This window comes from Anser anser (genome assembly GCF_964211835.1).
Source record: "Anser anser genome assembly, chromosome: 4".
Lineage (NCBI taxonomy): Eukaryota > Metazoa > Chordata > Aves > Anseriformes > Anatidae > Anser > Anser anser.
This window is the reverse complement of record NC_139724.1, coordinates 65,706,470-65,729,199: the sequence shown is the minus strand read 5'-3', so window position 1 is coordinate 65,729,199 and position 22,730 is coordinate 65,706,470. Positions and strand designations below refer to the sequence as shown.

General features: G+C 38.9%; 1 protein-coding gene across 7 annotated transcripts in view; it reads right to left on the bottom strand.

Moving 5' to 3' along the window:
• Positions 1–22,730, bottom strand: part of STK32B (serine/threonine kinase 32B) — a 175,333-nt gene that overhangs the window by 26,248 nt on the left and 126,355 nt on the right. For all 7 annotated transcript variants that reach the window (XM_083834983.1, XM_083834979.1, XM_083834977.1 and 4 more), the window contains exons 6-9: positions 19,937–20,026; positions 5,834–5,937; positions 1,260–1,376; positions 4–129 (exon numbers count right to left, since the gene is read on the bottom strand). In XM_083834983.1, coding sequence (XP_083691109.1) covers positions 4–129; positions 1,260–1,376; positions 5,834–5,937; positions 19,937–20,026 — 437 coding nt within the window. The remainder of the gene's footprint in view (positions 1–3; positions 130–1,259; positions 1,377–5,833; positions 5,938–19,936; positions 20,027–22,730) is intronic.

Here is a 22,730-nt window from a genome sequence, read left to right as displayed (position 1 = left end):
TACATTAGGAACAAAGCCTGGGGTCACAGATTTCTCTAGAACAGCATCCCAGTTGACATCAGCTAGGTATGGAGAACTTTGGATATCTGCGAGACTTGAAAGACGGCACTCTGCATCCTTAGTGAGGAGCTGTGATCGAGAACAAGGCAGTTTCTAAGGGACCGGATGCCATATAAAATAGTAAATGTGTCACACCCATAAATTGTATGTTGCAAAATTAGAGTGAGCAAATGGTCAAGGGATCCTCTAACAACTCCTAGCAGGCATAATCTAAAAAAATGAAAGTAATAACTCATTTGATATTAATCTAATTTAATTGCCACCAGACAGCTGTTGCAGGCCTGAACTGTGTACATGAATTAGTAACAAAAGTTTTTGCAAATAGACAAGAGTCCAAGTGATATGAAACATCACAGTTCAGCGCAACCCCAGTTTGTATTTTGTCTTTAATTTATTTGAAGATATAGTTACACTGAACATCCTGGCAGCAATTAAAATTAACCACTTCATTGCTCCATCTATCAAAAATATATTGCTCATAGCTGCAAAGGAAATTGATCTTTTGTTGCTCTATTCACACATTCACAAATATTTCCTGCTCAGAATCATCATTATAGATGATTTGAAATACCTAAAAGATAGATGAACCTTGCAGCATGGCCAAAAAATTAAAACAAACTGGGATTTTAGGAAGAAAACAACTTGCAGTGTCATGATGCATTCAGAAAGAACTCTATCTTGTAGCTTAGTGACATTTCCAGAAAAATGGCTTGACTTTTGTTGTTGCAACTATAGCAACGTGGGACAGGGAGAAATTTAGCCCTTTTCATTTCTAAACTTAATGTCTGGAAACTGTATCAGAAATTCAAAGGGCATAACAGTCCTTCCTTCCCTCTTTCACATGCACAAGTGGGGCTGGACATAATGGGGCTAAGGCACAGAGTGGGAATTACTCTTTCCCATAGTTTTGTTATCAGTTTTTGTTAGCGAATCAATTTTAAAATAATAATAATAATATAATAAAAGGTTTCTATTTCTTTCAGGCCATTAAAAGCCTGAGTTTAAGAATAAGAATAATCCAGCTTCTCAAAAGAAAATACAGCACCAACACCATTCAGAAAAGACTAGGAAAAAGTACTCCCTTTTTGTCCTTGAAATTTTGACTATCTAATGAATGTACTTGCCAGATGACCTGCACTGTTGAAGGGGTTTCTGGGAGAAGAGAGAAAAGAGGATGGAAGGTGTTGGTGCTTTCTTACCTTTTTCAGTAATGCTATCATGCCCTTGCACCATGTAGATGAGTAGTGAACTCTTTCTATCTTGAACATGTTGAGTATCTCATCAATGGGGGTGGCTGAATGAATTTCATAGGGCCTCTGGGATAAAATTAAAGCAATATCAAGTCAGCAAGAATGGATAAAAGACTACAGACAATTCACATTTCCCTGAGCTCAGTATTGTTTATACTGGAAATACTGAAACACCAAAACATCTTGTAACAATTCCAAGGCTAATCCTTCTTTGTGTGCGTGCTTTTCTTTGGTTATAATGAATGTAATTGCTCATAGATGCATTTCCTCTGCAAATTTTTCTCTTATGCTGTTGTGGTTTAACCTGGCAGGCAGCTAAGCATAACACCGCTGTTTGCTCACTACTACCCCCACAAGTTGGGATCAGGTAAAGAATAGTAAAAAAAAAAAAAAAAAAAAGGTAAAACTTGTGGGTTGAGATAAAAACAGTTTAATAGAACAGAAAATAAGGAGAAAATAATAACGATGATAAAAGAATTTACAAAACAAGTGATGCACAATGCAATTGCTCACCACCTGCTGACCAATGTTCAGTCCCTGAGCATTTGCTCAGGTTGTCCCTGCCCCATTCACTCAGCTCCCCCCACTTTTATTGCTGAGCGTGATGCCATGTGATATGGGATACGGGACAGTCCTCCTGACAGTCTGGGCCAGCTGTCCTGGTTCTGTTCCCTCCCAGTTCTCGGTGCACGCCAGCCTCCTTGCTGGCAGGGCAGCACAAGCAGCTGAAAAGCCCTGGACTTAGCATAAACACCACTCAGCAACAACTAAAATATCAGTGTGTTATCAGCGTTATTCTCATCCTAAATACAAAACACAGCACTATACCAGCTGCTAGGAAGAAAATTAACTCTATCCCAGGTGAAACTAGGACACTTGTTAAGAAGAATCCATTTTAAATTAGGTGGCTGAATAATTTTGTTCCTGTGGCATTTTATATGAAATTGGATTTACTATTTTTTACTTGTAGTACTAGAAAGTCTTGTAATCTAAAGTGACAAAATGTAATACTGCTGGCTAAAGAAAGCTTTATCATCCTGATTTTAATGAGTAATAGAAAGATAAATTAAGAGATGATGTATAGGCATACAAAAACCTGTGTAAGAATTACAGTAAAAATTTAGACCTTCCAAATCCCAATTTTTCTTCACTGCCCTTTTCAAAATCTAAAATTAATTAATTCACTGCACGGACCTATGGACTATATGCAGTGCCTAAATTCAATTATAGGTAAAGAGAGGCCCTAGACTTCACAGTGCTTTGTTCACAAAGAGTGCTGTAATTTATCTTTTTTTTTCTTTTTTTTAATGTTTATTTTTTGCTTATTAAACATACCATTTGTAAATGAAAGTACTACCTATAAATGTATTTTCTTCTTAATTATTATATATGTATTTTTTAAAGGTATGCATTTCTGAAGCAAGTTGTTAGAATGTTACACTGTTGATGTACTTTTTAAAACTAGGATAGAGTGTGGATTCCTTGTGAATTAAGTTGTACCCAGTAGATAACAAATGTGTGATACCTGATGTAAGATCTGCAGCCAAATGCCATAAGAGCAACAATGTGCAAATTGATGGATCATAATTCATACAGTACACAGAGTTACCTTGAAATCCAAGATCCTCAACAGCAGAGAGCTGAGACTCATTGCCTTCAATGAGAACTGAATCACCTCGACTTTTTCTACAGGTTATTGGCACATTTCTAGGGATTAGTTATGTAATCTGATAATGAATTATAACAACTCCTCATAAAGAGCCAGCAAATATTTTTATCTTGAGAAGATTCATGTACATGTTTAACTTTGAATAAGTATGGAACCAAGTCCAAGTTTAAGAATCCCACCTACTGATTTTTTCCTTCATCCTTATTTCACTTAGTCTCCACTGAGGACATGTTATATTCAGTCATTGTCAATGACATGGGAACAGACTAACAAGTGTTAAGGTATGCATCATGGACTTGGGGAAAAAGAAAAATTTGATGCCAAGCTTTACTTTTTTGGTTGTTTATTTGTTTGGTTTTTGGGTTATTATTTCTTTTACTAGCAACTGGCTAAGGAGAGAAATGTGCATGTGATGTGTGAAATGCTCATACTATTGTGAATTATCAAAAAAAGAAGAAAAAAGAAAGAAAAAAGAAAACAAGAAAAAAGAACCAGACTGCTTAGCACCAGTTGCAACTGTAGCTGGAACCTCCAGCCTCATTTCCAGCAATGTGCTGCAATGCCTTTGACCAGAGACTCCTCTGACAACTCTTCTATCAATAACATTAGAGGCAAATAAAAAAAAAATCAGATCAACAAAAAGCAACTCATCTTTGCTTAGCTCCTCTTGAACTCAGGCAGGTAACTTCATATGCTATCCACAGCTCAGAGGTGTAAAATGATTTAAAGAACCTCATTATTTTTTTGCTTGCTTGCTTGCTTGCTCCTTCCTTCCTTGCTTCCTTCCCTCCTTGCTGTCTTTCACCTTTCCTTCCTTCTCTCCCAGTACACAAGGATACGCTGTGCTCCAAATGGAGAGAGCCATATCTCCAGGTGGCTCTGCCCATTGCCACATTCTCCTCTTTCCCCAGGGCTGCCGTAACAGGGATGGGTGGGCTGCATGGCAGAGGAGGGGGCTGCTGGCCTGCTATTTTAATTTGGAGCCTCGCACGCGTGAGCTGTCTCTTTGCAGCCATCTGCACAGTGCTGCTGCTGCAGATGGAGCTTTGGAGCTCATGGTTTTTGCAGACGGTGATATGCCTCAGGTTAAGCACAGTTCCACAACCCACCACTACTTCCCTTGTCATCACCCCTGTCAGTTTAGGTCTTAACTAGACTAAAAAAAAATTAGAAATACAATTCAGGAAAAATACACCTTTTCCTAGTCTATACAAAGGTGTGTGCTGCCAAGTCACCCTCTGCCTTGTTCAGTGGGCAATGGCTGCTCTTCAGAAGAAAACAAGCAGCTGGCTTGGTTGACTAGAGCATGGACAGATGGCAATGTTTTCATTTTAACAGAACATTTTGGTTCAGTCTCAGCTTTGCCTTGTCTCTAGCCAGACAGACATTCAGAGACAACTGTACTGATCTTGGCAAATGGATACCTTTCTAGATGTTTTTTCATTTATTGAAGTGACTGTGTAGCTTTTGTGATTAGTCTTGGGAGTTCTGCTATCCTTACATGATCACACATTGTGCCCCTTTCTTGGAGACACTCATTGGTGAAAGGACTGATATAAAACCAGCTGGATATTCTTTCAATGTATTATATGTCCATCCAGTACTTCCCTCTGTGGCTGGGGTTCAGAATGTGTTTTCATTATCATTGCCAGAACTTTGCTCTTGAGGTTAAAATTTTCCATCTTGGGAAGAATGTCAGGTAAACACCCAGTAATTTTTTGGAGAATGATGATAAAGAAAAAATACAAAGACTTTTTTTTTTTTTTTTAATATGTTTTTAATACACCTAGAGTTTGAGAGCAGGAACTGATATTTGGCATGGGAGAGATCTTTGTATCAGGAGTGTGACTTTTGCCATTCCTATGGAAAGAAAAAAGTTTGGCAAAGATCTAGATCTTTGAAAAATATAGCTTCTGGATTGACGTAACAATGAAACTTAGTTTTCTCTCTAAAGATGGGAATAATAATTGTTCTTTATTCCTAGTTTCCTTTATTTGTCATCCCATATGAAACTGTGAGATCCTTGTGGGATGAACTGTTTTACATTACAAAGTGCTTATCAGGACAGGATAGAAGTACTGTGCTAGTGCCATATAATAATAAAGAATCCTCCCTTAAAGACAGCATACTGCAGTGCAATGAAATCTTTTTGCCAAAGTAGCCAAAGTAGGAATTAAGACTGTTATAAACAAAAACAACATAAAACAACAACAACAACAACAACAAAAAACAATTACTTTAACTATATGTCATTATCCTTAAATGGTGTCTAAATTACTGTTTTCCATAGGGGATAGTAAATATTTAAGCAACCAAATTAAGCCCTTTGAACAAAAATGGAAAAGAATTTTCCATTATCTTCTGTGATATTTGACCATGCTCAGGAAGATTTTTCATTAAGCTTATTCACATAATTGATTAGATAACTAATGGTTGTACTGGCAGATAAGCATTTTCTGTAGTTGGGCCAAGCATCTTAGGATATTATATTAGCTCTTTTAAGGTATTAGCCAAGACAATCAAAGATATAGTAAAGCCTGAAGTAAACCATTATGGAAAAAAATGTCATTATTTCCAATTCAGCACTTTGAGTAGCCATTAAAACATTTGGCTCTTCCTGAGCACACACTGAAAGCCTGCGTCCACTTTAGGCAAACTTTATAACATAAATGAGTGTGCGGTGAAACTTTCCTGAAAATGTTTTCAGCTGGGAAGAGCTCAGGACTGCATTCCTGAGCACAGACTCAGCCTTGGTCACTCACATTTTATCACTAAGGGTATGCTCGGGGCACTGTAAACATTTGGTCTTCTGTCAGGCAATGCACTAAATAACAACAAAATCTATCATTCTTACCCAGCCCCTCAGCAATTCGTATGCTGTAATTCCTAGTGACCACCAGTCAACAGGGTATGAGTATCCTGGGCCTCCATCCATAAAGGCCTGGAACACTTCTGGAGCTAAAATAATAAATCAAATCAGACCAAACAAAAAACATTATGTTAAGGTTAGAGTATGTATCATTCACTTTTGTATTTGAATAATGAACAAGGATACAATAAAATAGAATTAAAGACTTTCGCAAACACAACATTTTCAGGACACAGTTTTAGTGCCTTGGTTCACTGGCAATGAGTGGTTTGTACAACAGGCAGTGTACTGGGCTTTGTGTGTTTGTTGCTTTGCTGAAAGGTTAGAAGGCAGGGAAGGGTTGACTCTGGCTGGGCTCTTCTACAATGCAATACTCTCACATGGCACTCCACCAAAGCAAGGTCTCTCTCTCTCTGTATACACACACAGCAGGTTTTGACCAGCCACACGCACTGCTTGAGCTGTGGGTTATTCCATGATTCTTGCCATGTTTCACCTAGTGCTGAGCAGAGCTGGAGCCAGGAGGGTAATCAAGGTGGGTCAGAGCTGGATCCCAGATTACCTTTATGCCCGGCTCTCAAATCGAACCCCGTATTTTATCATCTGCATTATATGCTTCTAGGGAACCTGCACTGGCCAGAATTTTTCAATTTCATGTTGTTTCCTGTCTGGTCCTTTTAGATTTAATGTTTTGTGAATAAAAATAAGTTACAGCAGGGGAATTTCTAAACTGAAGTGTGACTTGGAATGTTTAGGGTAATGTATACATTTTCTGGGACAAATATTTGCACGCGAGGTCATTATTTGTGAGATTGATGGAGATACTGAACATGGTAGATCTCAGCCTCGGCCTCAATTCTACATTTGGGTAGAATTAATCAGAAGGCTTTTAAAGATATTTAACACAGGAAAATGATAATTAAATACAAATCCTGACACTGATTTAATACCATGAGAAACTCTGTCATGACTGGAAATAAATACCTTATCAATAAAGTAATGGATTCCATAAAAATAACTTTCCTAGGGGGAAAATTTGATCCTTTCAAAACAAAGATCCAGTTGGTTAATTTCAGCAATGAAGACATACTAAATAATGCTGCTGTAGTTCTTTCAGAATACCATATATAAATAAGACAGGATATGAAATGAAATGAAAAGTTAGTCATGCTTTTCTAATTATTTCACAGCAGAATCTCAGTACACTTTGTGAAAACAACACTTTCCGTGGGGATTCTCTGAACAACACTATCACCAACTGTAACATCATGCTAGATTGCAATTACCATGTGAGCCTTTTCTGGCCATGATACTGAGTCCCATGTACCACATTACCACCTGATTACCATCTCATCACTTTCTAATGTGCATACTGCAATGAATAATGTAGTCTGGTCACACTTAGTTCTGACTGGCAGTTTGGGATTTGACTATGTATGGCACCTAGAGAAGCACCTTTAATTAAAGGAAAGGCTTTCCCTCCAGAGGAGTTTTTGCAGTACATGCATCATTACAGATGGCAACCTAAAAATATACAACTCCAGAGCTGAGTTCAGAGTCCTGAAGAGACAAACCCAATAGAGGATTTTGGCATCCGTGAATTTATTGTGACAAAACCCAAATCTAAAGAATAAAAAGCAATGAGTGAATGGAAATGGTCCTATATTCTTTACCTGGTAGGACCGTCTCTAAATAGGTGTGGTAGGAGAAGTGCAGGTACCTAAGTAAACACTTCTTTTTTTGCTATAATATGAACAGCTAGATAATAGTTAAAGATTGAATCTCAGCTATATGTAAAGTTGATTTGTGACCCAGTATGGCATGAGCCAACAAAACCGTAAAAGTTGTCTTTCTGAGTTAACTCTGTCTCACCTCCAGGTCGCTTAACCTGGCATGTTATATGTGGTTTATTATATAGATAGATGCTAAGAGGGCAGACAGGTTTTCTTATTTTACGTTAGTGGATCAGTGCACCTCAATTCTTCCTAAACTCCACATTAGGCACTAAAGCAGTATTTTGAATATCACCATAGGCACCTTTTAGAGAAGGATTTTTTTTATTTATTATTTTTTGCCACATTTGGAATGGCTTTTGCCAGCAGTGCCTAGATGACGCATAATATCTCATTAAAGAAAATAACCTTTGTGGACTTTTTTACTCAGCTAAATAGGTATAATATTGGTTTCATTCTTTCTTTTATAGCTTTAGCATTGTAATAATGTGAAGGATCACTATTTGATTTCTGTTAGGTAGAGATGAGAGTACTTTATTGATGTAACCTATGACATTGCCAGAACAGTGCAGCTGTTTTGCTAATTCAGTGACTGAGATCCACTTTTATTTTATTTGCTTGTTCCAAAAGCTTCAGCACCGATTCCACATTAAGCAGATCAGCAGAAAATGCTTTCTTTTACCCACTAGCCCCAGCATTTTGAAACTCTGTTTTCACACCTTAAGCTGATAACAGCATCCTAAGGTCAGAAAATGGGCAGCTGGGCTCCTGCTTCTTAAAGCAGATATCCACTTTTCCCTGTGTTAGCAGTATTTGGGGTCCAGCTGGACTGACTCTTTGCATTCAGCCAGCTCCAGAGGAACTCCTGTAAGCACGTGCTTTGCAAGACAAGGAGAGACTGCTGGAAAGTGAAATATGATTTGTGGTTTCCTACACACAAGTTTATTCTCAGGGAGAAATCGCAACCCTACTGAAATCAAAAGACCTTTCCCTAGTTTAGCAAAGCTGAATACAGATCTCACACTAAGCTTGTGCTTAATGAGTCTAAAAACCTTTTGGATCTGAGACATTAGGTCCAAATGAAGGCCTCTAGCCTGTACAGAAGAATTCGGTAGTTTGCCTGCTTCAGGATCCTTGCTCAGTTCAGAAAGACAGCAGATCCTCCAAGTGATATATGTTAGACTAGACCTGAAGAGCTGTAGCTGTGAAATACAGAAATAAATGTCAGTTTTTTTTGTTTGTTTGTTTGTTTTTCTCCTCTAAGAACCAATTCTGAGCATAAACTGGATGGTGGATAAAAGCTAGTAAAAAAATCTGAAAGTTAAAATTCTACATTGATTTTCTTTAAGATTATCATTGAAATAGTCTATTTGTAATCTTTTAAAACTTGAATTTGATCTCTGTCTCTGCTTGGACAGCCAACCTGCAGCCTGAAGCCTGATGTGGGTAGGTTCTTAGGTTCTTTACAAGGAACATACCAGTTGAGCTCACCAGATAGGACCAAGGGCAACAGCTTTGCTGCGTGCACCCTTTCTGCACGCATCTTCTCACATCATAACTTCAGTTTCTGGATGAAAAAAATACTTATGTCTTTTACCCCCATACATCTATCTAAATGAAAGGATACTGCCTGCAAAAGTTCATTCGTAGGAACAAAAGTGAAAGAATGCTTGTAAGAACAAGAGTTTCAGATCTTTTTCTCCAAGAAAGTTCTATTGAACAAAGGGTTTTTTTGGGGGGAAGAATATGTAGTATTAACATTGTTCTGATCCTGCAGATTGTTTTGGTTGAGGCTTGTGGTTATTACCACATACAGTCAGAGAGGAGGCAGTAGAATGGTGCATGGTGGAAGCACAGCTTATAATTAATGAATCTAAATCAAGTAATAGCCAGTCTAGCAGCAAGAAAGAATTCAAGACAAGTGGAGAAGCGAAGTAATCAGTAGGTCTTATGGATCTTCATGGCTCTCTGGGTATCTTTGATGTAACAGAGAACTGCTTTACTAGACCTGCCCAAAAGAGCATCTTCAACAGCAGAAACCTGGTCCAGCCTCATTGCTCACCCTGCTTTGAGCAGGAGATTGGACTAGAGACTTCTGAGGACTGACAATGTGAATCATCCTGATTGATGCTAATGAAGGTCAAGTGACCATTTTCGTGCTAAGCCTCACTTAGTGGGGTGATGAAGGTGTCTAAAGCTAGAAGTCTCAATGGGGTCATTACAGCCTGTTCCTCTCAGTAATCACCATAAACTGCATGGCTCTTCACCTCTGCTCAGACACATGGGAAACCTGTCAATGAAAGTACTGGGGACTTTTGAAAACCAGATCTGAGAAGCCACACAATCTTTTGGCCTAGGCAGGGAATTCTCTTCATGTGTGGTAGGAGTGTGACCAGCCACCTTTCATAAAAGGTTTCAGTAACTATAAAAACAGAGCACTTCAAAACTATTGCCATTCCAAGGTAGGACATCTGTGCTAATTTTAACAAGGCAAGCAATATAATCAGGACTGTTTACTTGGCTTGTATGGTAATGAACAAATGGACACTTAACTTCAGCAACACAATGAGCTAAAAAACCACAGATTTATTTTTCCTTTTCAACTTTCACTCTGTTATTTTCTCTTAGTAATATACTTTCATATTTTCACTGTCTATCTGCTTTGCTTCTTGAAAAATAATGAAGTGAACACACGCTTTTGTTGCATTAAATGTGTTTCAGTGCCTTCCATGGCTGTCCCTAATATGTATTTCTAGTTAATGGTGCCTTTTTTCTTTTTTTTTTTTCCCCCCAAATATTAAATTAAAATAAACCCTCCTCTAGAGCTTTATCCTGTGATTTTTTTTTTTTCACTGTGTCCTTCTATTAGTACCATATCATTGTAGACTCTCTCTATACTAAGCAGATGATTCCATGGAAGTAAATAAATGGTTATTTCACTTTAGAATAAAACCATACTAGAGAATGGCTAAGAAAACCGTGAATGTGAAAGCAAACCTAGTGAGTCTACATCCATCTCAGAAACAGCAGCTTCCTGTGATGCCCATACTCCTGTTCTGGGGGGTTTGCCATATTTGCAGCTCCAAATAATTTTGTGAAAAAGATTAATTTCTGACAAATCAGCTCATAGATACAACTACCCCTTGCAATTGTCACAGCAGTCAGATGATCTACATTGTAAATGATATAGAGGATGGATTTCTTATTGTATACATATTTCCCAAAAGACGGGTTTAAAAAAAAATTACAAAACTGAAATTTTCTTTAACTGGCTGGTAATACCGTACCCCATTTTTGGAAGGTTATCAGTATCAACTGATATGTTTCATAAGCTTGAAATAAAAGAGAGTATAGCTGTAAGTGCAAACGCACTGAACCCAATTTTAACTTTTTTCTTGCTATGAAAGATCATTTTGTATATAGAATAAAATGCTTTTAAGTAGGGTTTTTAAAAATCTGCTGAGTATTCGTAGGTATCACTGAACTCCATGGTTAAATGGTAAGTGCTCTAGGTCTCTGAAATTCAGGCCATTTTAATTTGGTGTCCAATGGTGAGTTTGAAAAGGCTATCCTGGTAAAATAGTCAATTAGTGGCCCATCACTTATAATGGTTGGCACAGAGAAAAGCTGTTATCATTTTCGATGGAGCATACTGGTTCAATCATAAAGAAAATTCATCAGGCTAAAACATAAAATGAAAGGCTTGGAGTGGCTCTGATACAAATCCCAAATAGCACAATGTGAAGTTTTTTGTCTGATGAACAGATTTGAGGTTCACTTCCTTAGCAAGAACCTAATCAAAGAGTGGTGTACTTGCCTGTCACTACACGGGAGACTACCGAGTGTTGATTAAGCTTACAGAGCTGTTATTCTGAAGCATTGCTGACTTCCATGGGCTGCCTTGAAACTTTGCAAAAATGGTGAGAGGGGAAGTGCGGTGAGATGAATGCACAAATGCACCAGACCTGTCTTCAAGTGGCTTTTGCTACATACTAATACATCTCCTTGTTTACAGTATATTTAAGCAATAAATTGCAAGTGATTCCTGAAGATTGATTAGGTGTAAGGAGCTAATTGTCCATGCATAAGTAAATGTTGCCAGAAGAGCTGGCTGTAAATTCCCACAAAATGCCCTGTGTCAATGTTATTAATATGACAGACTGAAAATAGATTTTAAAATAAAGCCATAATGGTTTGGCCTCATTTTTTTTTCTTTTTTTTTTTTATTTGTTTTTTGATGACCAAGTTCAGATGCACATGTCTAAAACATTTGTCAAGACTGAAAGCACTGACATTAGTCATCCAGTTGGTTGGTTAGAGCTCTCCGTAGCCAAATTGCATCTTAGCAGAGACCCTACATGTCAGTAAGAGGAATCAGATGTATGTGGTGTGCTTTAGGGGCTGCAAAGAAATGCACTCTGCCATGTAGCAAATCATACCTCAGTAATGTAAGCTTTAATGTAGTGCCTGAGATTTCATAGATAGGAAAAGCAATTCCAGTGTCATTAACTGAGGTTCAGAGAAATACCATGCTGTCAGGTATCATTCTGCTTCCACATATTGCTCTCTAGGAATATAAGTAAATATATACACACACATACAATGTATACAGTATAAACATTTGCATTGCCTAGCACAGGATAAGCAGCAAAAAGCTTAGAGATTTCCAGTTTTAAAACGTGTGGATGACTTGATGCATATAACATGGTTATAGTTTAGCCACATGCATGTGCTTTGCTGACTTGGGTTTAATGGATGACAGGCTGAGCTGTATAAAAAGTGAACTCGATTTTTAAAATAATATTCCAAAAGCCTTAGACTGAGAAGGTACAGTAAAATATTAACACTGTGGTAAGATATTTTTTTTTTCTCCTCAGAAAAATAAAAACAGGGAAGGTCATTAATTCTTCCAGGTCACAGTTTAAACAGAAAACAGAAATCAGACTATAGTGATGACAAGTGATATTCTGTTTACAGAAGAAGAGTTTTTAAGAGCTAAATGGAAGAAAACTTCTCTCTCCCTGAAACTACACGTGGACTTTGGCAAACTATCAATTTACCTCCTAGAATTTACTTTCTCATGTGCTAAAAAGGTCTAAATTATAACGGACAACTTTCTGACTTAGAGCTACAGTCTATCAAACTGCTAACTTCTATCATACAAGGTGAAGTGCTGCTTAAAGCCTGACCATGCTGGGCTGGCAATTTTCTGGTATGAAGTCTAAAAGTGTTACAGCAGTGTAACTGATTTTCTACCTTTATTCACATAATACACCTCAATAGTTTTAATACTTATATTTAGTGCAATTATTCAATCAAAGTTTGAATCAAAATTATTCAAATCAATTTTACATACCGCTGTCTGAATACCGATACTGCATTCAGAATGCCTTGTTGGTTTGCTCTATGGCCAAGCTACCCCACCCGCCCTCACTCATAGAGTGCTGTCCTCATAAAACCCTCTGCATTACTTAACCACTGTACAGAATCGAATTCTTGTCCTTGTGTTTGTTTAGAGAAATTTGAATTTTGTTTATTTTTGACTAAAATAGTCAAATAAATGATTACATTAGCAGATTTGCTGGAAGAAAAAGTAGTAGCAGGCTGGAGAGCACAGAGAAGAAAAAAGTGGCTGGAGACAGGAACATCTTTCCTGATCTGAGGTTTTACAGCTAATTGTGCATCTACATTTAATGCCAGAGCAGAACTAAAACCTGAATACCCACTTGCAGCTCAGTGCTTAATCCCCTCAGCTGTGGTGCTGCTAGCACAAGCTGAAAACTCATCAGCACAGGGGAGCCTTTATTTGAGCGCCTCCAAGCCTCGTGTCTGCTCTCAGTTCTTGCTTATCAGAAACAGCAGAAGTTGTGATATTTCTCTGAGATCAAAAGGGCAGGTAGAGACATCACCAGAGAGACTCTATAGACAGGCAGTCAAACCCTCCATAGGAAAAGAGTTTGATTTTTAAAAACCTAAACAGTGCCTTGACTGCACACCAAAAGCGATGACCTGCTAAGCACTGTTTCATTTCAGAGCATTGCTTATTACGAACACAAATAAGGCCAGCGTTGAACAATTTTGAAAATCCAACTCCAAATTTATCCCTGATATATTGTATCTACCTCAGGAACAAATTTGGCCCTACGGAATATTTTTGCTTTACCTGTATGGTTGCTATCAGGACATCCACTAGCTCTCCTCTGACTCCAAATAGTACTCCCACACAACATTAATTAATAGATATGGATGACTCACACATTTTGAAAATCCAGTGGACCTCTCTGTAAATCCACATTCTTCTGGTAATCTCAGACATGCAGCCATTATTCACACTGACAGCAACGTATGAAAGCAGCTGTGAAAATCTGAGATAATAAGTCTGTAAGGTAGGAAGGTGTAGCTGAAACTTTTCAGGTAATTTACTGCTGATTTTATTGGCTTTGAATTTTTTTCCAGGTTTATTTATATCATAAAATGTATTTTATTAGTTTGATTTGAAGTTAAGACATGGTGCATTACTTGGATAACTTCAGTCTCTGCTGAAGAAAGCCCCAAAGCCTCTAACTCCCCTACCGCCAGAAACAGAAAATAATAGAAAAATATGTAACCTGTGAATGGACAGTTTCTGCAACACTCCCAAATAACATACAGATGTATAGAAATGCACCATTCAAAAAGGAAACATTCCAATGAGCAAAAATCATATGCTATAGGACTCTAGTACTTCTAAATTACCCAAGTGTGAGGAATAAGCAAAAGGTAGTATCTGTAATGTTTTCTGGATATATTTTAGTATTTAACATTTTGCTTTGTAGTTTGCCAGACTGCTCCAGGGTGGAAGGTCCAATATTGCAAACTGGTGCCCAGCACTCCGTGACAAAAGTGTATTGCTTGCAACTTGCACGAGGGGCAATATAAGAAACCTTTTTTTTTTTTTTTTCCTGCTTGTGTTCCTGATCCATGCTACCAGAGCAGATTGAAGGGGGATACCCCCACACATACTTGTGGGCAATTGTTGATAGCATACGTCTGTTAAAAGTCAGCTGCATCTCAAAGCACATTTTGCAATGCTTGCTACACAGGAGTATGACAGCCTGAAAACCTATGAGTTTCCAAAGGCTGCTGGTACAATAAAACCTTTGACAGCACCCACAGTCACTAGTGGTGTAGAAGGTTTGAGCAGTAAATTTGTAATGGTAAAATCACGCATGGGCGAGACACAAAAGTTTCCTTAGCTCAATTAAGGCACACACTGTATTTCGTGCTGCAGTCATCTGAAGAGTATGAGACCGAGGGTTTCAAGACCCCTGAATGTTAAGAAGCTGAATTCACTTCAGCATTTCAAGTCAATGGCTTTGAGAACTAAAACTGCAGAAGTAGATGGAAATAGCTTGTCTCACCAGGCTGTTGGTCTCATTCCTTCCAGATTCACTGTTTCAATGTTTTTGTTGCCTATGTGTGGCAGGTATTTTACTTGCCTGGATGAGTCAGCTGGAAAGGAGGAACGTAGAGAAACCACCAAGGTTTCTGGACAACTGTTCAGGTTCAAATACATCATGTTCAGTGTAACCATTTAGTAAATAGGGAAATAAGCATGGAAAATTTCAGGCTGAGAAAGACTTAGGGGCAGAAAGGCCCCATGAAGTGGGATTAAGCAAAGGCTATGGGAGCTGACTCACACAATGCTTAGAATTGCAAGATAGGTATCTTAATCAGAACAACTAGTGCATTTTTACAATATCAATTGACTGCATTTTTTTCTGGATACCGTTTTCATGCGGTCATGCTGCATGCAAGTGAATTGCTCCCTAGCAATTTCTCAGCCTATTCCAATCAGATTTCAAATAGGAATAGAGGCTTTAAAGATAACATTTTCCTATATATTTCTTTAAATTGACCTTAGGAAGAAGTGAGAAATCTTTAAGTACTTCTAGTAAGGGAAAGGCTAGAGTGAGCCCTCATATCTGATTAAATGTAACAGGATCCACATGGGAGCAAGACTATATAAACATCCCAGATAGGGAAACAGCTTTCATCACATCTCATACACTCATTGCCATAAAAACCAGCACAGCATAAGGCATGTCTTACAGGAACCACTAAATTTCCTTGGTTTTGGTGCTCAGCAAGTGACTTGCCTGAAGGTGATTTTGTCTTCTTGCAGTGAGGTTAAAGTATGATTTAACCTCCTGGTAATCTTTTCTCAGGTGCCAAGTGATAGGGAGTGAGGAAGTGGCCTCAAGTTGCATCAGAGGAGGTTTAGACAGGATATTTGGAAGAATTTCTTCATGGAGACAGTGGTCAAGCACTGGAACGGGCTGCCCAGGAAAGCAGCGGAGTCCCCATCCCTGGAGGTATTGAAGAGATGGGTGGACATGACAAGGTTTCGTGGTGGGACTTGATAGGTCAGGTTGATGGTTGGACTTGATCTTGAAGGTCTTTTCCAACCTAGATGATTCTATAATGAAAACTTGTCACCAAACATGGTGCCACAGTCCCCATGCCTTTTTTTCCCCTTGTTTTGGTCATTGTCTAAAATGGCTTATGTAAATCCACATTTAAGTCTGGGATACAGCCTTAAAGCCAGAAATCATACGGACTTAAATGAACATCTTGACTGAAAACAAAGCTTTTCTAATTTGAACACTGCAGTTGAAGAGTACTTTTAGCATTTCACTTAAAGATATAATTATTCACAAAATTAAGAGGAAAAAAAATGAAATCAATGCTTTTAGAGAAAACAGCAACATTTACAAGTGTCTAACCATATCTGTCAGGCTCTTTGCTGATGCTTTGATACCCAACTTGTGCAACAGAAAATCCTCACCCATCACTTTTCACACGAAGCAGAGAAAGTTAACAGCTCTAAAAGCTTTCCTGCCTTCTCACAGCTCCAAATAAATGCAAAGATGACTCTTCTGATTCATTCTGAGTAGCAGAGACTGAACCCGTGACTTCTGCAGTATTTTTACATTTCCAACAGGTGAGCAAGGTGCACAGGAGAGAAAGTGTGCTGGTGGATGGTACTGTAGTCTCTACAAAAAGGGAAAGAGCATTTTTCTTTTACTGTTTCTTTTGTTGTGAGATTGTTGGATATGAGGGAGGAAGGTTCAGGGACAGAATGGCTCCATGAACTTAGGTGAACCTAGATAACACCTCAGCAGCTTGTGAAGGTAAAGTCTTGCTCTTACTCTCATCTCTACCCCTCTCCAGCTCTGTAACACCTTGGATTGGCTCAGGATCTCATGGGAATACTCCTCTAGCTCATTTAGCACCCAGGAAAGGCAAAAAACCCACCACAGCTGCTGCTAGGAAAAAGGAGATAGCATTCTGCCATAATGAGTTGCATTGGCTCAGTGAAGGTTTCTGACAGACTCCATCAAGAAGGAAGAGGATGAGGCAGCGAGGAACACAGGTGAAGAAGGAGAATGAATGAGAGGAGAAGATAGTGGCAACCCTGGCTCAGCTATTGTGGCACTTCAGACTTAGGTCAGAGAAACTATTTGTCACAATGCTAAGCTGGGGAGGTGATTACAAAACAAGTTTGTAAGGACATAGCTATGCCAGAGACTAGCATTTCCTACTGGGTACAAGAACTCCTGAATTTTCTAGCAAATGGGCAATACCATGGAGAGGGATGTAAGTGGAATTTAGGCAGGATGGATGGGGTTTGCGAGTTTCTGCATTGAATAGACACTTGTCTTAAGATGAATCCCAACATTTCCCTGCCTTGTACCATCTCTTCGCAAATGTCAACTCAAAAAAGAACAGGTTACTCCTCCTCCTTAGGGTGGGGTTAGAGACTTGGAATTCAAAAAGGATGGAGTCATTTCTTGTAATTTTATCTCTAAAATAACAAATTACTTTGCTTAGCACTTGTTAAAAAATTTTATGCTTTCTGTTGTTAAAAATTAGCTTTTTCTTTTTCTCTCATGAGAAAAGTCTGCAAACAAAGGCCAGTAATGAACAAAAAGGTGGTATTCACCTATGAATAAAGATGGGCTGAAAGATGCTCCAAAAAATGTTAAGTTTCCTGTTAACTCTCAGCAGAATCTTTGAAGAATACTCACATTTTTGTACAGCTGCTTTAACTAATCTGCCTCTGATCATTAGCAGCCAGACGATCCCTTCATTACACACATTCAGACAGTGACAGACAGATGCTAAAATGCTAACTGACCCCTAAGCAAGTACTCAGATTTCTTCTGCTTTCATAATAATTATGCTTTCTAATGTAAAACTGTGCAACCGCTTCAAGATTAAAAATGTAAGGCCATTAAAACAGTCATTTAATCGACTACCAAATTAAATCTCAGAAAAGACTCTATTGTTATGCCTGCTGTCATCATCACATTTAAATGTGGAAAATGTCTCTTCTGAATCTGAGCTCCTGCAAAATGTCTGTTTTTCAAGAGTATTTTTGAATAATCTATGTAATAAGAATTTGCACATCTAATGACTATATCTACTAGAAGATTGTAGGTAGCTATTTAAGCAGAATGCGTGAACCCTGAGACAAACTTTTCATAGAAATGCAAAACTACAATCCTTAAAATTTTGGAATTTTTTAATATTCCTCTCATTGTGCGTGTAAAGGCATTTCAGTGAGTGTAATCAGTTGAACATGTAAATTGTATGGCTATTTGTCCGTACATGTTGGGGGTAAGGTCAAATTACTTACAGAGAAAAATTGCTTGTTTTCTGAATGTTTATTTTTTTGTTTCTTTTCCATGAATAAAACCATCACATACTGGCAAAACCACTCAAGTGAATTCTTTAAAATTAAAGCCGTTGATGTAAGTGAGGTTGCAGCATCTCTCCCCCTCTCATTTCACCACATGCAGTAGGGAACCTGTGGTGCAGCATCAAACACTCAGGTACTGGCCACAAGAGGAAGCACAGGACCCAGATCTGGTCTCCTCACATTCTATATATGATGCCCATGCCATGTTGGCCATCTCTTCCAAGTAAAGGACACCAGACACTCAGCTAGAGCTAACCAGTGCAAAACACAGAAAATTTGTCTGAAGTCTTGTTCCTCTGCATCACTTAAATGCTTGAGTCAGGACTACATAAAATATTTCTTGGCATGTTTTGAGTACATTTGTAGAAGTAAGCTGCCCAGCGTCAGGTCAGCACTCCGGGCACAGGGGAAAGTGGCCCATTCTGGTCAAATGTATGCTGTTGTATCCTATTAATCCCCCAAACAGGAGAACTATTTCTGAAAAATACAAGTCTGCTCCAGTGCCTGGGACTGCTCTGACACATTCACAGCTGGTACGGAGGTGTCCTGAAGATGACTGCCTGCTTCATCTACTTGCAGGTTTACACAGTGTATTTTTTGCTGTGAAAATGCATAATGGATTAATTCCGATTTCTTGGGCAAACACTTTTACTCTATGTTATTATGCAGAAGCGAGGTAGCACAGTGACCTTCATTTCCCTGAATGACATTTTCAGAATACGGTAATTTTCTGATATTTTGCCATTGCGTGGTTTTTACATGTGCTCTGAGCATGCCTGTTAGAGAAAGTCTCTTGTAGACACATGTATCTGTTTTATAGAACCAAAATATGTTTAGTTTCTAGCTAGCCATCTCCTCATGTTACAACAATTCTGTATAAAGAAAATTAAGACAGCAGATGTGTAGGAAGTCACAGGTAGGATAAATCACTCCTATTCTTAGTCATGGAAGCTAGTGGACAATTTGGTGGGACAAATGATCTTTAGGAGATGCCTTCTGTCCTTCAGCTCCAGGGGAAGTTTGAATCATTAACTTATCCAAGATGCTTAACTTTTAGACACAGCGACAGATGAACTGCATTTTACTCTCCCAGCCTTCAATCTATGCATTTAAAATACGCTATTAAAATGTATAAAATGCCCCTTAACATCACAGGTCAAACACTTAAGTGGGTAGTTACCTAGGACTGTAATTAAGCAGAAAATTTTTTGAGGAATTCAACAAAGCAATGCAATTAAAGATGTGCCTAGATTCTTTTTAACTGACATGACATGTTCTCTGCTAGATCATAGCCAGAGCAGTACAAACATAATCATGTATTCTTGTCTCCAGCTGTGGGGGTTTGCACAAAATAACAGCTGAGCCTCTCCTGAATTTGCTTCACAAAACCAAGCAGAACCTGACTAAAAGCACTGTAGAGACTCAGTCCTGTCCAATTCCTTCCTCTCTGATATTTTCTATTGTCAATACACAGATGTTATAAAAATAAATAAATAAATCATATTTATTATTTATTATGTGGTTTTACATGTTTAAACCCTTTTAAAATACCATTAGTCCACATTAACACATGAAATTTCTTTTATCTTTTAAATTGTCTTGAAAACTTACCCATATAAGGTTTTGTGCCAGCCATAGAAGAAGCTTTTTCTGAGCCTTTCACTATGGTTGCAATGTTGAAGTCAGTGATATGAACATGTCCTGCAATTACATGCAATAAAAACAGAAGTCAAAATAGCATATCGTACAAACATTCCTTGCTTTAGTCAGTGTTTAAGAGACAATAGAAATAAAATAAATTGTCAAATTAAACGAATTACTATTAAACATTGTTCATAGCTAGAAAAATTGTAATGACAACAAAATGATGTCATGCTTCTTTTCTTGTGTTTTTCCCATTATTTGCTTGCATGCTGAACCTTATGTGTTGGTCACCCCTGAACCTCCTCCTGCTGTGAACAGCAAGGACAGTAACTGTCTTTTCAGAGCAGTAATGTGCAGGAGCAGCACTGAATTTGCTGTAATGGTGTGTGAAATCTCCCTCACCTTATCTCTAACTAGAGCTATCCCTCACAATCTCAAGTACTCGTGACACCTGTCTGCCATCACATCCACTTTGGGTTACAATCAGCCCAGCTTTTCACAGTCTCCTCAGGGCAAAAAGGGAGCTGAGAAGAAAAAGGGTATTTTTATAGTACAATAACTACAAAATTAGATTCATGGTAGCAGAAGAGCATGTGTGCAACAACAGCAGGTCCCAAATGATCCCTCATTTGACAGCAGATTACTAGATGAAAGATATGTGACACAAGGCAGCCCGTGGACTTGCTGCCTGACCAGCAAGACAGCTGATTTAAACTCAGCTAATCAGGTTGGATAGCCCCAACCTGCCATCATTATTTTTTCCCTAGGGTAGTTTATGACAAGTGTAGGTTAAATTACTCCACCACAGTGAGGCAATAGTTGCTAATCCTGACTTGCCCTAAGCAGGTAAATAAATGCAAATCCAGCCTGAAAATGTATCTGCAGACTTTTAGCCTGATAAGTCTGCTGGTAGATTTTGCATCTTCTAAGGGCTAATTTCATTCCGTGGAGAGATGCAGACATTCATTGGCAATGCCATTGTGGAAGGCGGAGTACAGAGAAAGGTGCTCCCTTCCTCAGCTTAACCATGCACTCAGATCAACTCAGATCAGGATTAAGACATCTCATCTTTAGCTAGAGTCTTGAATGACAGGTTCCTCTGTGGTTTTTTTTGTTTGTTTTTGGTTTTTTTTCTGATCAGGATCTCAACCTCGTTCAGTCCACAGCGTGGAGCAGGCTTTGGGCAGGATGCGGTTATTAAGTAAAGGAGGTTGTTATCATATTTGCTGCCAAAGATGAAAAGAGTGTAACAAATGACTTGCTTTTGGTCCTGACACTGAGCATTTCCCCAGTGCCTGACTGAGGAACAGCAATCTTAACAGACGATTATGCTGCTCTGACAGTCTAACCTAGGTCCTCCTCGAAGTCTGCAGGAAATGTCAGCCAGCCTCTAAGAAGCCTGCAGTCACCCATGTGTGAACTGAAATTCAGGGTGCCCTTATTTGGCCAGGTCTGAGCTGGTTTTGAAACTAAAAAATAAGAAGGCACATCTCACTGGCAAACTTAAACCAATTTCTTCAAATGGGAGACACAGTAGAAATTACTGATGAAGTGGTTTGCATGCTTTTTGCAGTTTTCTCAAAAACTTCTTACATTTTGTTGACACTTTCCTTCTAAGACACCCTTCCCAGAATACATTCACAGAAGGCAGGCAAAAACTGTGGGCAAATTTAAGCAATCTCTTCATAAAGGGTGGAGGGATTTGGGTTCCCATAACAAAAATTAGCGTGCACAGCCTGGCCTGCCCTCAGGTTTCAAAAAGACGTTTCTCCTTCCTGGTGGCTGCAGTTCATGGCTGGTGAGGAACATGTCTGCAGATTATTCCTGCAGTAAAATACCATGGCAGAAAGCTTCTTGAAAAAGATAATTGAACCACACACAGCCACCTCATGGTAGCAATGTTTTAAGTAATTCCATGTGCATCATACAATGAAAAGCTATAAGGATCCCAGCAGTCTAATACTTTCTTTTTTCTCTCTCTCTCTTTTTTTTTTTTTTGACAGATAAATATGAAGTTCTGTCATTTAAATGACACCATTGTAAGTGATTCTCCCTATTAGAGTGCCAGCATGATAGCCTGTTGCAAAACACCTATCACATAATATCCGTTCAGACTGATCCAAACAGTTGATTTGCAATGAAAATTGCTTCTCCTGCAGTGCATTGTTTTCTATCCTTTTTATTAGATTTGTTTTCATTTAACAAAACCAAAATAGCACACACGTGAAGTGTTATATATGCCGGTTGATGTTTTTTGTAAAAAATGCCTTCTGCAGGGTAAGGGGTAGGTCCTACAGAGCTCCTCTGCATCCTGCTGCTGATACAGCAGCAATGCTCTGCTCCTGTGCTTATGGAACCACACAGCAAAACCACATCTATACCACTGCGGAAGTGGCCGCTGGAAAAAAAATCTACCTTTTTTCTTCCACGGCCCACGGGCTGCCTGCAGACAGCCTTTGCCTCAGTGGCTCAGAGGGCTGCTAATTTACTGTGGAGTACAAGCAAGGTGTCCTGAGGGCAGGTAGGTGGCTGTGCTGCCATGGGGACAGCAAACAGCACTTGGTGGGAGCTGGAGGAGGGAGAGAAGCTATGTCTGGGATGAAGCTGGAGCAGGGGCTGATGGGGAACAAATCCTGGGATGGAGCCAGAGTAGGGGATGATGGGGAACATTCCCCCCCCACAGTGCAACCCTGCTGCAGTTTTGGCAGTGGAGGAGGGCTGGAGGGATGGTGAAGCAGAGTACTGCCTGTCTGCACACAAC